This window comes from Amblyomma mixtum, chromosome 4, assembly GCF_055824585.1.
Source record: "Amblyomma mixtum isolate Tamu chromosome 4, ASM5582458v1, whole genome shotgun sequence".
Lineage (NCBI taxonomy): Eukaryota > Metazoa > Arthropoda > Arachnida > Ixodida > Ixodidae > Amblyomma > Amblyomma mixtum.
Window position 1 is genome coordinate 73,764,575 of NC_143015.1, and position 14,842 is coordinate 73,779,416.

At 47.2% G+C, this 14,842-nt stretch overlaps 1 protein-coding gene across 1 annotated transcript in view; it reads left to right on the forward strand.

Moving 5' to 3' along the window:
• Positions 1–14,842, forward strand: part of LOC149347017 (uncharacterized) — a 74,551-nt gene that overhangs the window by 12,071 nt on the left and 47,638 nt on the right. The window contains exons 8-10 of the mRNA XM_089541462.1: positions 328–570; positions 4,203–4,372; positions 6,009–6,843. Of these exons, the coding sequence (XP_089397588.1) occupies positions 328–570; positions 4,203–4,372; positions 6,009–6,843 (1,248 nt within the window). The remainder of the gene's footprint in view (positions 1–327; positions 571–4,202; positions 4,373–6,008; positions 6,844–14,842) is intronic.

Sequence of the window (14,842 nt, forward strand, 5' to 3'; positions counted from 1 at the left end):
GGTTTCGGATTGATTGCGCTTTTCAGTAGGGGTTTCGATTGGAACCCTGCAGAGCGGATCAGGGTTTCACTCACTCTTAGTGCTGAACACTCCGCTGTGAATGTGGCGTTCTACAGTTGTACGTTTCTCCTTATATTCACAGCCGCACGCTAATTCTTTGAGACTTTTCCAGTTGGTGTTTTTTTTTGTTTTTTTGGGGGGTATCCTTTTTTCAACTTGGGACGCTTTTTATGTGGCTTACGTTCCTTGAACCTCCAGTGTCATGTAGGTTGCTAGACTTTCTCTCAAGGTAGGTGTCACAAATCTGTGCGATGCTTTCTTTGACAGGTTGTTTGCGTGCGACATCCCAGTGGGCTCCCTGAGTGTCAGCTACACCTTCCAGGTGTACCCGGGCAGCTCCGAGACACTTGACGTGGCACTTGTCTTGGTGCTTCGGACGGCACTGGGAGGGAAAAAGAAGCTGCTGCTGGGTGCCACAATCTTCATGCCCGAAGGCGAGGGTTGTGAGGCAACGCAAGACATTTCTTCTCAAAGCTCTCCAGGTGCTGTCAAGTCCTCTTGGCAGACAAGGTGTGTAGTCATCTTCATCATCATTTGAAATTGCATCCTCTGCTGACTAATGGCCCTCTGTAATGCCCTCCAATTACATCCTAACCAGCAGTAGCCGCTCTTCCCCTGTGTGATTCAAATTTCATCTTTCCACACCTCAGTAGCCAGAGCTGGCTGTTTTCCTTATTCTTTTGGCTTAATAGACCTCTTTATAGTATCTGTTTTTCACATTATACGTGCTTTAGGCAGCACGTTTTACCCTTTCTTTCGATTAGAATGTTATTTGCTCCAGTTTGTTCGCTAATTCACCTACTCTTTTCCCAGTCTCTCAACTTTACACATCAGTTTTTTTTTCTGTGGTGTTTGTACTACTCTCAGTTTACTTTAACCTCGTTTATTGGCCTCCTTGTTCCGGCCCTTTAGGTGAATTTTGCGGAACTCTTGCATATATATTTTTTTTAATAGATATCACAGTACGCTCTTGTTCATAACTTGAGACTTCCTCCCAAGTGCAGCCAACTCATCTATGTTCTCCTGGAAGTTTGTTTTCTGTGATGTGGATTTGCAGACTAGAGTGCTACCTACCGTATTTAATTCGCGTAATGAACTCACGCTCCCACTTTATCGTGGACAGTTTGCATTTATTTTAACCTCACGCAAAAAGTGCCCACCTGACCTTACAAGGCTGGTGTTCAGCATGTTCACTTTATCTTGCTGTGGGTGGCCGGCACCGTCGACTATCACATCATCATCATCAGCCTGACTACGCCCACTGCAGGGCGCAGGTCTCTCCCATTTCTCTCCAATTAATTCTCTCCTTCGCCAGTTGCAGCCACCTTATCCCCGCAAACTTCTTAATCTCATCCGCCCACCTAATTTTCTGCCACCCCCTGCTACACTTGCCTTCTGTTGGAATCCACTCCGTTACCCTTAAGGACCAGCGGTTATTTTGCTTTCGCATTACATGCCCTGCCCAAGCCCACTTCTTCCTCTTGATTTCAACTAGGATGTCATTAACCCGCGTTTGTTCTCTCACCCACTCCGCCCGCTTCCAATCTCTTAATGTTACACCTATCATTTTTCTTTCCCTAGCTCACTGCATTGTCCTTATCGCTTGTCAACTATCACGTAATTGTCTAATCACTGATGGGGGGGGGGGGGGGGGGGGAATGTCACAAGCAGAGCTCAGATAACTGGTGGAGTGGAGTGCACGAGCCGAGCATTGGAGTGCAGAAATATCGTATTTACTCGCACAACAGGAGCACTCGCATAATGGGCATTTTAGTCGTGAAAAATTTGATTTTTTTGTTTCTGCACATACCGTATAAACGCGTGTAAGAGCCGCACTCGTGTATGGGCAGCACCCCGTTTTTCTGAAGAAAAAAAAATCAGATTTTTTTATTTCCGCACATACCGTATAAAGACGTGTAAGGGCCGCACTTTTTATTTCCAGATTCGAGGGCCAATTTTCGGGGTGCGGCCCACGCACGTTATTTGCGAAAAAAAATTTCTTTTTAAGTGAAAACACACCAATCAGGGAATGAGCAGCATTTATTCTGCGTCCAATCGTCACTCGCCGAGTATTTCGACTCTGAGTTGGTGCTGTGCTCTGGTGCATGCTCATCCCAAAAGAAGCTGTGCAGCATGTCCGCAGTCAACGCATAGCCGTTGTTCCGCACTTCCATCACATAGCAGACCAGTTCTTCTTCAAGTTCACGAAACTCGCACAGCTTGCCTCGGAAAGCGGGCTTTCTGCAGCTTGTGTTTCTCAATGCATCCTTCTGGTTGCACCACCATCGGACGCACTCCTCGGCCGCGTCGAATTTCCTGCCCGCTGCACGCTTGCCGTGTTCGAGAGCTAACTCCCAGCCGTGTAGCTATTCAGGTGCTAGCCTATCGAGCTAAAACTGCAAGGCTCGGTGGCAGGACGCGAAAGCCACAACCACCGCAGCTGTGGCGAGTGCGCTAGCACCCCACAAAAACAACAAAAGGCTAGAGCTGACGATGCTGATGTTGATGTGGATAGTGGGAGGTGGCGGCGGAGGAAAAAGTTGACGACAATGATGATGACCACGGCTTCGGGCGCCATCCATATGGTACTTGGAAGCTCCTGTGCGCATGCATTGCCTCCGCGATCAAGCGCACCGTTGCTCACAGCCGGAGCTGATCGCTGAGGCCACGCGGTGTGCATTTAAAAGGCCTGGGTCGTGGAAAGTTCGGGTGCGGCCCTTACGCGGATTTATTTTTTTTTAAAAACGGGTTGCGGCCCTTACACGCGTTTATACAGTAATAGGCGCTCCCCAAACTTGAAACTTGGCACCCCCCCCAATCTCAGTGAAAAAAACGTGCGCACGTTCCACAACCCAAGCTTATTTTAACTAAGTTTTTGCTGAACTGACTACTAGTCCTCATTAGTGTTGCTGCTGTCGCAGCTGCTGCGGACCCACAGCCCGTACAACGACATTGTGTGGACTCCGCGCATGCCACATTCCGCACACAGTTTTCAGGGATGCTCACTTTACACATCTGTTTAGAAACCTTCCCGACTTTGACCCACGAAAACCTCAGCGCTTGGGGTCGCATACGAAAATTTAGGCACGTCGCTGTCGCAACTGCCGCACTTCTGGGCCACGTCGAATTTCTGGCCCACTGCACACTTGCCGTGTTCGAGTGCGAACTCCCAGCCTTGTAGCCATTAAAGTGCTTGCCCTTCGTGCTAAAATTGCAACGCTTGGTGATAACACACGAAAGCCGCAACTACGCTGAACTAACAAGCGACCACAACTCCCTGTGCCTTTGACAGCCGCAAAAAAGCTGGAGCTGGTGATACTGATGCCAATATAGATAGCGGGAGCTCGCGGCGGAGGAAAAAATTTACGGTGATGATAGCAGCTTGCGGCCTCTGTGGCTATCTGTGGGCGGCACCTGCAAGCTCCTGTATGTGTGCGTGGCCTCTGAGATTAAGCGCAATGTTACTCGCAGCCGGAGCCAATTGCGGAGGCCACAGCCTTCTGTTTTAAAGCAGGCAGTATTGCTAGAAATTATTGATCTTGTGCTCTTTCCTCCATCACCACACTATGGCATCTCACGTGACCAGTTGTAGCTTTGCGATGTTAAGCACCACAATTAGCACATTTCGAGTCAGCTCCTTATCACCTATAAGTTTTTTTATTTTTGTATACTGTTCATGCCAAAGTGGTCGAACTTTGCCGGGAAGCCCGACCGCGTTTTTATCGAAATAGATAGCTTTGAATTTGGTTGGTTGGTTTGGTTGGTGTATGGGGTTTAACGTCCCAAAGCGACTAGGGCTATGAGAGACGCCGTAGTGGAGGGCTCCGGAAATTTCGACCACCTGGGGTTCTTTAACGTGCACTGACATCGCACAGTACACGGCCCTTTAGAATTTCTCCCCCAAAGAAATTCAACCGCCACGGCCGGGATCGAACCCGTGTCTTTCGGGTCAGCAGCCAAGCACCATAACCACTGAGCCACCGTGGCGGCTGCTTTGAATTTCAAGAATTGGGTGTCGAGATAGGAGGGCATATACCACTCCTTATTTTTTCTCGACGCAGAATTGTGCAATCCCAGTGCACTACCTAGAACCTTAAGGTGGAGTTCTATAATTGAGAGCTGCCCCCCCCCCTTGCTTCCAGAACATTCAAGGTGAAGGACACCAACAATGCCGTTCTCGAAGAAATCAGCATCTCCTTCGTGTCTTTTGACGCATCAGTGGCCAGTGCTTTCCTTTTGGGCGAACTCGTCATAGAGCGTGCAGCTGACAAGACTGGAAACAAGCCAGCGAATAGCAGTTCCAGTGATGAAGGTAATTGCCAAAAGTTTGCTTGCGAAGAGTGGACAGCAGGCACCAAAGGTTACCGTAATGACATAGGCATGAAGCCTCACTGAGTTAAAGACAGTTGTGCCAGTGAAGTGAATTCATTTGCTTACTTGTCCTGCTTGTTAGTGTCAGTGAATTGGGCTCCAGGAGCTATCAGTGAGTGCCATATGTGCAAGGCAAAGGCATTTATGCACTTCGAACTTCTGCTCCCAATGAACTCAAAACCTTGGCTGAATACTTAAAACCTTATCATGGTTATTTTATTTGAATGTACTGAGGCAAGCCTGGCTCAAGAGCTAGAGCAGTTAGACTGCCTGATGTGCTTCAGTTTATCATCTTGTCAGATGGGCACTGATTTTGCATTGTTTTGTGGGCACTGCTGATTTGCTAATGAAAATTGGTAGTACCACAGCAAGAAGTACTTGGTCACTTTGGCTGCATGAAAAACAAAGCAAGGAAAATAACTTTTCAGGTCTGCATGATTATTTGCAGTTTCGTAAACTGGACCTTTCGAGACAGTGCTGATCTAGGTTTTAGCTTGAGCTGTGTTGGGAAAGCACTAACTTTGTAAATTGTAAAAACATTTCTTTCATCATGGAATTTATGAATAAATATTGCATTCTCTGGGTTTCATTCTGATGTGCAAATAGACATGAAATCTTTATTGTAAACGCAGCGTAGTTAATGGCTTCAGTCTCTTGTATTGCAGATCATAACGCAGTGCCAGATTGTTTTTAAAAAGGTGCCTTCCTTTTATTGCGAAAGCAATACTGCTTGCACTTTGCTGCCATCGATGGTCGTGGCGCCTCCTTACACAGCGGCGCATCACGTGACCGTGTGACGTCACGACAGACCGAGAGACGGGGCCCCAGCTCGCGCCATCGATGGTGGAGGTACAGCATTACACGCCGGCTGCGCCGCTGCCGAGAGAGGGCGCTCGCTAGAGCGGGATAAAACGGGGGGGGGGGGGCTGCAGCTGCGTTTTTCTCAGTGCGCTATGTCGGATGATGTGTACAAGGCGAGGCTGGAACGATCTGCTGCGGCCAAGCGACGGCGCCGTGCCGAACAAACAGACGAAGAACGGGAAGAACGGCAAGCTAAACAACGTGCGTATGCAGCAGCCTGGCGAGCACGCCGGTCAACATCGCTTGATGCGGGTGCATCTACAAGTGCAGCGCCAAGTTTAATGTGTGCTGTTTATCTTTCCTCATATCTTTCAACTCTCTTCTATATGCACGTGGCAGCGGTGGTGGCTCGGCTGGAGCCAGTAGGCAGGTCCGTGCTTTTCATCCTTCTCTCAGTCGCAACCAACCAACCGTCGGCGCAGAGCAGCGGTAGACACGGCGGATGCGGGCTGAAGAAACGGATGAAGTTGCTTTCGCAATTTCCGGGCTTAACCAAGCTGAGCCTCTGCCAAATTTTTTGTTCTTAACAATGAACTATTTGAAGTGTTTGCAGCCTGAAGTGTTGTTATCTTTATCTTGAATTCAGAGCAGGAGACAGAAAGCCGAATTTATTCAATCTAGCTCAGCAATGCCATTCGCATTCTCTGTCTCATCAGCCTAGCACTAGGCAGGCCAGTCTTGCATCGTATTGAAATTACTCTGTTGCTCACATGCAGGCTTGATCTCTGAAGACAGAAAACATGGCACTTCTGGACAGAGTTCACCTGGAGAAATGTGCCCTGTGAACCGCGGCACGACAGCTGCTACTACCAGTGGGGGTAACAGCAAGGATGAACCCAAGGTTAAAAAGCCGCATGAGTGTAGCCACTGTAACAAAGCCTTCGAGAGGAGAAGTTGGCTGGTGTATCACATGCGTTCTCACACGGGCGAACGCCCATACCACTGCGACTACTGTGCTAGTGCCTTTATGCGAAAGCAGTCCCTAGTCAGACACATGCAGCGCAATCACGCGGGCGATTGTCTGTACCGTTGCGACCACTGCGGCAGTGCTTTTGCTAAACAGTTCAACCTGGACTACCATATGCGCACTCACATGGGTGAGCGCACTCACATGGGTGAGCGTCCTTACAGTTGCGAGCACTGTGGCAGTGCTTTTAGAGAAAAGCGAGGCCTGGTCAAGCACGTGCGCACTCACACGGATGAGCGTCCTTACAGTTGCAACTTGTGTGCCAGCGCCTTTAGAGATAAGCAAAGCCTGATCAAGCACGTGCGCACTCACACGAGTGAGCGTCCTTACAGTTGCGACTACTGTGACAGTGCCTTTAGAGAAAAGCGAGGCCTGATCAAGCACGTGCGCACTCACACTGGTGAGCGTCCTTACAGTTGCGACCACTGTGGCAGTGCCTTTACATTAAGGTCCACCCTGGTAAACCACCTCCGTTGCCACACGGGGGAAAAGCCATACCAGTGCAAGCTGTGCCCTCTGGCCTTTGCACAAAGTGGACACCTCAAGAAACATGTGCAGAGCCACAAGCGCAAAAAACCAATGTAGTGTGACTTGTACCCAAAGACATTTGCTAACATGCGCCGTTTAAAAAAGCAGAAAGGGAACAGCAGTGTTGAATGAAGTTCTGGTACACCTTTAGTAGAACATGTTTTGTTAGCTTTCCTGTTTTTACCAACCAGCTCACAACATTGTGTTAAGGTAGCCTGTGGCACATGATGTTAGTCAAGGCAACCTTTGTCCGTAGTTGCATTTTGTGGCTTCCATGTTGAAAAGCTTGCCTGGAAAATGTAATTTACATGCCCTATCTGGGGTCACTTAAAGGCCTACTTTACCGAAATTTTGCACGCCGTAAAAATGTTGTTTTTTTAATAGTGCACCGCCAGATAATGTTACCCACAAAACTTTACGTTCCAGTTTCAAGCAGTTAAGGTGCCAGTGGCACACAAAAATCATTGTTTTCAATACCGAAACTGGAAAAACGGGCCCCGGAAGTGACGCATGTTTGAGACAGGAGTCTGGCAGTGTCGAAGCGTCTGCTTGATGCGGTTCGTGCAAAACGCTGGTACCTGTGGCACATGCAGCACTTTGCTCAATAAATACTGGTCATATATGAAAAAAACGTTTCTTTTAACGCTTCTGACGACAGTAAGAGCGAGGATAGAGGGAGCTGCATCCACCCTGTGCAAAGTGCAAACATCGCGGAGGAAGGAGGCATATTTAAACGTAGGCCAAGTAGAAAAAGAGCTTGTATTATCAGTAGGGGTGTGCGAATAGCAAATTTTTCGAATACGAAGCGAATATCGAATAATGGACAGACGCATTTAACCACTACAAAACATTTATTTGAGCACCCAAGAACATCACAGCTCAACTATCAGTGATGAAATGAGCACAAAAGGTGTGTGTGACTGCACAAAAAGTATCAAAGTCTCAAAAATTCTTAGAAGAGTGGAAATATCAGAGAAGATGACTAGTGCACAGCATTGATCAAGGCTAGCTTGCCATAAGCACAAAAGCGCGTTGCTAGGATGAACATGAAAGGTTGTCGTGAAGGAAAACTGGCTGCTCCACATGGTCAGGAAGAAGTAGTTCCCTTTTAGCTGAAATGACTTGTTCAGCCACAGAAAATGCCCTTTCAATTGGCACTTAACTGGCACGTATAGTGAGATATTTCATGCACAGCTCCGACTATACCAACTTCGCAGGTATAGAGACAAAAAAGCTCACCAGTGCAGTCAGCTACTGCATGGCCCTACGTTACGCATTGCTCTGGGCGCCGCAATGTTGTTATGTCTCTGTCGATAGGACTTGCAGACCGAAATGAACGCCGGTGCTCGCAATAGAATATTCGGCTAGATACGAATATTCGCGTCGTGTCGAATATTCGAAACAACACGATTACTTGGATTTCGAATCGAATACGAATACTAAAATTATACTATTCGAAATATATTCGAAAATTTCGAATATTCGCACACCCCTAATTATCAGGTTGGCATTTTTGAGCGGACACGCGAGCTAACAGCACATGTGCGCTGTGCCATGCGTGCAGTGTAGTTATTTTTTTATAAACTGCACAAACAAGCGACTATCAACTGGTTTTTTATTGAAGAACAAAAGACGGACATCAAAAAAGACTTATCAGGACAACAAAAGTTCTCTGGAAGCGGCATGGGAGGTCAGATAACCCAATTCCATCTCGGAAGATGCAATGGAAGGGCTGCTGATACACATCGTGCCCTTGTGGTGAATATACAGGGTGTTTCACGTAACTTGAACCAAGGATTTAAAAAAAGTGGTAAACCGCAGCCCGGTGAAACCAACAATACATTGTTCATTATCATGTGGCGCTCCTCAGAATATTTTTTATTGCACTTGATTACTTAATTAACTGAGATGATTTATGCAAATTTTCAAATACAGTAAAAGCTCGTTAATTCGAACTTCACGGGACCGGGAAAAAAGTTCGAATTATCCGATGTTCGAATTATCGAATGGCCGCGAAAAAACCGACAAGAACCATTTGCATTACGGTATATGTAGGGTATTTACTCGCGTAACGAACCCACTCACATAATGACCCCCCCCGATTTTTGCCTAAGAATCTGAAAAAAAAATTACCGACGATTACGTTACTTCCTAATGCGAAATTTGAGCGCAGCAAAAAGCTGTTTCACCTTTTCGATAGATTGAGGCAAAGAAATCGAGCAACACATGTATGCGCTATCACAGAGTTTTTTTTTTTATTTTTCACACGTATTCCTTTAACAAAGATTCCACTAACAGTTCTTGACAGTCATGAAGGAAGCTTTGTGGTCGGAGAAATAGCCTGATATATGTTCGACTTGGTACACCAATGCTTGATTCTCAAAGACGAGATCTATACAAGTGCCTCGCGAGGTTGTCACAGCCGTGGGACGCGTTACGAGCGAGAGGAACGGGATGTTCTCCCGCATAAGTGTTAGGAAATTGCTGTTTGTCTTTATGTCAACATTAAAGTCCCCCACTACTAACATCGGTGTGGATCGATGGACGGTTAATGCGAGTTGCAGGAAGTGCACGACGTCTTTCGTGAGTGCGGTAGGGGCGAAGTAGGCAGCTACTACCAGCAAGCCGTTGGGCAACTTTGCGGCGCACAGTTCGCCAAGTTCATGTGACGTGCCAAACATTTCGACTGGTATTGCAGAGAGACCTGTGCGCAAGTAGATAGCGACTCCCGCCGCTTTGTTGTGGTCTCTGCGAGCACCACAGCAGTATAGGAAATCTATGATTTCGAGAGGCTCTTCGGGATCCATCCAGGTTTCAGCAAAGCAAAGTACAGAGGAATGGCGCAGAATGTGATCGTGGTGTACGTCCTTGGCATGTGCGGCAAGGGAGCGTACGTTAAGAATGTGGTTGTGGATGATGAATCAAGTGCTGCCAGCGAATGACGCGTCCATTGGCTGTCTGCGTGTGTTACTGATGTGTGGTTAACATGTTAAGCTTCGCCTGTAAGAGTGGAACGCGACAGCGTCTTGCAACGCTGCCAGGGAGTCCACAGAACGCCATCGCCAATTCGGCTGTACGCCTTGCTGGACGGTAAATTTATTTTTTGAGGAAAGGAAATGTATCTCTCTCGCATATCTGGGTGGACACCTGCACCTCGCCGTAAGGGGAAGGGGGAAGATGGGAGTGAACGAAGACACCGTATTAGCTAGACGCGCCTTTGTTCATTCCAAACCATTCAGCTGGCATTACGGAGTGGCTAGCGTGCTCGTATCGCACTCCGGAGACCCTGGTTCGATTCCCCAACTCGACCCATTTCGTTCTCGGTTTTATAGATTTATGCGGTCTAACTAGAAAGGTTAATAAGGCTGTTTCATATTTACATTATTGCATTTCTATTCATCGTGTTCTGTCATTAACCTGTCAATTGTTGGAACTGTCTAGGATGTTCGACACAACGTATATGAAACGAGCAACGTCTTACTGAGTGGGGAAGTGCGTGGTGGTGGAGGGAACGCGGCTTCGTACTTATCTTTTTTTTTTTTTCAGCAGCGTGTCCTTCCGCGGACGCTGTTGTCGCTGCGTCGCGCGTCTTTCTTTTCTTCTGACCTCTTCATTCTCCTCTATATTAATTAGGCTAATTGATTAATTAAGCAATTAACTAAACTCAGTCCAACTTAGTTGCAGCATCACTATACGATCCCTTTGATTGGTTGCATGGTTACTAGCCAAAGTACAATTGGCCCCATTTGAAATTCGCGCACTGTGACGTCACGAGCATTTCGACCAATTGAAAAGCATGACATTGGGGGCGGAGCTGGTTACGAGGCCGACGCCGACGACGACGCGAAACCCAGGAACGGACGCCAAAGAGCTGCGCTCTAAAAAAAAAAAGCGTCAGTCGTTAACGCTTCCTTCCGTTTGGCACCGTCACGGCCCACAACGCATTTCTTGGCCGCGCGCCAAGATGCTGTGAAAATCACTTATCGCTGCGCAGCATCTTGGCGGGCCGCCAAGAAATGCGTTGTGGGCTTATCGCTCCGCAGCATCTTGGCGCGCGGCCAAGAAATGCGTTGTGGGCCGTGACGGTGCCAAACGGAGGGAAGCGTTAACGACTGACGCTTTCTTTTTTTTTTTTTGGGGGGGGGGGGGGTAGCTCCAGCAAGGGGGAAGCGAACTTTGGCAGAGTGCCAGCGCTTGTTCGGTTGTGCAAGCCTCGTTTTCAGTATGTTCACCTTATGTGCCATGGGCGATTGGGGCGCACACCGTCTACTGCCACTCAAAAGCCGGCGTCTTGTTCGCGCTGAGCGCGTGCTTCCGTTGGCGTCCAACCGATGGGTGGAAGCATGGACCACACTCGCAAAGAAAAAAAAAAACTTTTTCGCTCGTAATTTGTAGCGCCGGTCCGAAGTCATAGCCTTCGTGGGCATTGGCTGGGACCGCGCTGGCAGTGCTTATCCGTATTTTCGAATTAACAGGGCTCGAATTAACGAGTATTTAGATGCGAGTTCCGGAGGTTGCGCGGAAAAGAGGGTAGGCAGCCGCCAGCGCGGTCGCCAACCCCTCCCTACCCTCCGGTGCCTCCGGCCACCGCGCCGGTGATGGTGCCATTTAAGTTTTACCCACTTTTCCAAGGTTTTATCTAGTTCTATCTTCTGTCCCCGTTTAGTACGCAGCTAACTATGCGGAGGAGGTGCTTTTTTTTTTTTTGGCCACATGCTGTGTGCCAAGCCGCCCAGACGCGGTGGCGCGTAGTTCGAATTATCCGTAACGGAACCGACTCGCTTTCGAATTAACGGGCTTTTTTATACACAGATCTCTATGGAGCTTGGCCGGACCAAGTAGTGTAGTTCGAATTATCCGAAAATTCGAATTATCGAGTTTTGAATTAACGAGCTTTCACTGTATTCATTTTAGTGCCAAGACCATTGCGTTAGGTTGTAGAGCAGGTTTATAAGCAACTGATCCAGTTTATTCTAGCATCGTATCTCCTACGGGGTCCTTTTTTCCGGCATTAAACCCCGCAAAATATGAAAGAAACACCAAGTGACTGCGCTCGTGTGCTACCATATTGCAGCGCTCTCAACGGCGCATTGAGCAAACGGAACGTGCCCGCTGACCGTGGCGAAGTGAATGGCCGCCGCTTTTGGCAGTGACTTAACAGTGCGTCAGCACTTTCCGCAGCGGTGCGGCGGCCGTTCAGTTCGCCACGGTCAGCGGGCACACTCCGTTTGCTCGAAGCGCCGTTGAGAGCACTGCAATATGGTAGCGCACGAGCGCAGTCACGTGTTGTTTTTTTATATTTCACGGTCTTTTTTTAGTTGCCGGAAAAGGACCCCGTAGGAGATATGATGCTACAATAAACTGGATCGGTTGTTTATAAACCTGCTCTACAACCTAACGTAACGGTCCTGGCACTAAAATGAATATTTAAAAATTTGCATAATCCATCTTAGTTAATTAAGTAATTAAGCGCAATAAAAAAATATTCTGAGGAGCGCCACATGATGGCGAACAATGTATCGTTGGCTTCAGCAGGCTGTGGTTTACCGCTTTTTTTAAATCCTTGGTTCAAGTTACGTGAAACACCCTGCAGAAGGCCTCCATTACCTCGCGTGTTCTTGTAATCAGGAATGCATTTGCACTCCTTGCATCGAAAAGTAGACTGAGCAAGGGAGTCAGTTGCCTTTTGCTCTTTTCTGCATAATCTTTCACATGCTTGCATTGGCGTTTGCTGCAGTGGGCGCCTGTATGGGAAAGGGGATCATTTTTTCTTGTGTTCTCATGCTCCATTAAACTTTTTTTGACACACCTACCAGTTTGGCCAATGTACATGGAACCGCATGAGAAGGGGACCTGATATACCACTCCCATCTCGCAAGTGCAGTACAGTCTTGAGGGTACAGGCTCAACTGTACAGTCGCAGGGTACAGTCTTCGTGGCAGCAGATACACTTGGTGCACGACTGTATTACTGCGCATCAGGTAGAGCTGCACCCGCAATGAACGCGTGCATGTTGATTCCCTTTCAGATGAAGCAGACCTCTCCTTAGACCTCTGCCTGGTGTAAACAACGTGACGTCAAAAGGGCTTGTTTCGATGAGCAAAGCCTTGCACTTTAGCTTCTGAACCGGCTAAGCTAGCTTGTAACTAGCAGTCCCCCATCTTTATTCTCCCGATTAGAGATGCCCCCTCCCCTCTGAACGTGGCATGCTTTGCCGATCGGACTAGGAACACGTATACATGCATTGATGATGTAGACCGCAAGAGGTTTATTGACAAAGCTGTGCCCACAACAGGGGTTAGTGCGAGGGAGAAGCGTCAGATGCCCACCATTGTTATCTTTTTCGAAAAAGAGAGTGGAATTCTCGTTAAAACCTGAACTACAGATAGTTGCCACCAGCTTTCGAGATCAGGTGTAAAGTGCAGCAGCCAAAAGGGTACAGTGTTGCTTTCCGCATTCCTTTGGCCTTGCACTGCGTCAACATGATGCCAGCAGTTCATTTTTCTCGGATACCTTCGAGCTTCACGGCAAAAACGCACCAGAAAAAAGGGCCTACAAGGGGCGCTCACTCACTTGAGAACGCCTGAAACCAGTGAGCCGGCGATGCCAGTGTCTCAATAGTGCGTCATTTCCGGTCTTGAATGTTATTTGTCCAATGCATCGCTAGGGGACTGCATCGTCTGCTACAGAGGTTTTTGAATGCTTTTAACTAAAATACTAGATGTTTTACAGCCCTAATATCAAGCATAAATATTGCTCATAGCATGAGCAATATACCGAGCCCAAAATTAGCGTAAGTAAACTTTCGGTCGAGTAGGCCTTTAAAGTGTTTCTCCCACAAGAAGCTGGAGCCTGTGAAGGGCCCAATCAACCACTGTACGTTGCTGGGCGTACGGACCTTTTCGGATATACAGATATCCATGGGAGATCCGCTGATCTCCTAAGAATCTCCCACGGACGTCGTACGGAGGTACATGTGTAACTGCAGCTATCTCCCATGGACGTGCGATACGGATATCCAAGAATATCCCCCACGGATCTAATGAGGTCATTCGCATGTCATGCCTTCAGCACTTTGATGAAGCAGACCCTGGTGATTGCAGCCAGTAATATATCCAGCAGTTCCCATGGGCTTGTATAAAACCCCACAGGATGCCCGAAATCGGACATAAGTCCACCGTGTCAGATTCATGCCTCTATGAAGCAACAAACGGCCATAAAGCACAATGTATCCGATTGAAGACAATTTTATTAATGACATTAAAGCTGTTTTCAGTCTTCAAGAGGAATTCTTCAAGGTGGTTATACCTGCGAAAGTTTTATGCTATAGGAAGAGTTACTGTGTGCAGGCAGTACTCTCATGGTTGAACTTGGTATTCCAAAAAGGATGTTCTGAAAAACAAACCAAAACACGAATAGAATACTGTTACTAAAAGGTTAAGCAAATTTTTAAGTGCGAGATACTGTAAGCAAAAACATTAATGAAAGACAGTATCAAGAGAATTTCATAATTTTAACCCTTAGTTTCTCCAGACTTGCTTCCACATACCATTGTAACTCTGTGACGACATAAGAGGTACACAAGTGTTTAAAATTCATATAGCACACAAAACAAGATCTACAATGTCACAGTGCCAACCACAGCTTACAAAGGTATCTTACCTTCAGGTTGCAAGTCTTAAAAGAGACACAAACATGCAAGACCAGGCAATTTTTTTCCAACCGATTGCATGAGAAAAGATAACACGACACTTATGTTTCCCTACATATTACTGAAATAGTAATAATGTATATTTTCAAACAGTAGGCCATAAAAGTTTAAAAAAAAAATCTTGTAAAGGCACGAAGAAAATCAGCACGGGACAATTTGCAATCAGGAGTATTAGAGCTGGAAGAATTTGAAAATGGACAGCTTAACAGCTTTGCACGTATTAAGCAAGAACATTTGATTAGGAAGCTTGTTAAGAATTAGTGGAACATGACAGAGGCTGGTATGTTCCTTACAGCTAACGTGAACTGTTGGCACTATACGTAGAAGGATGCAACTCAAGAATG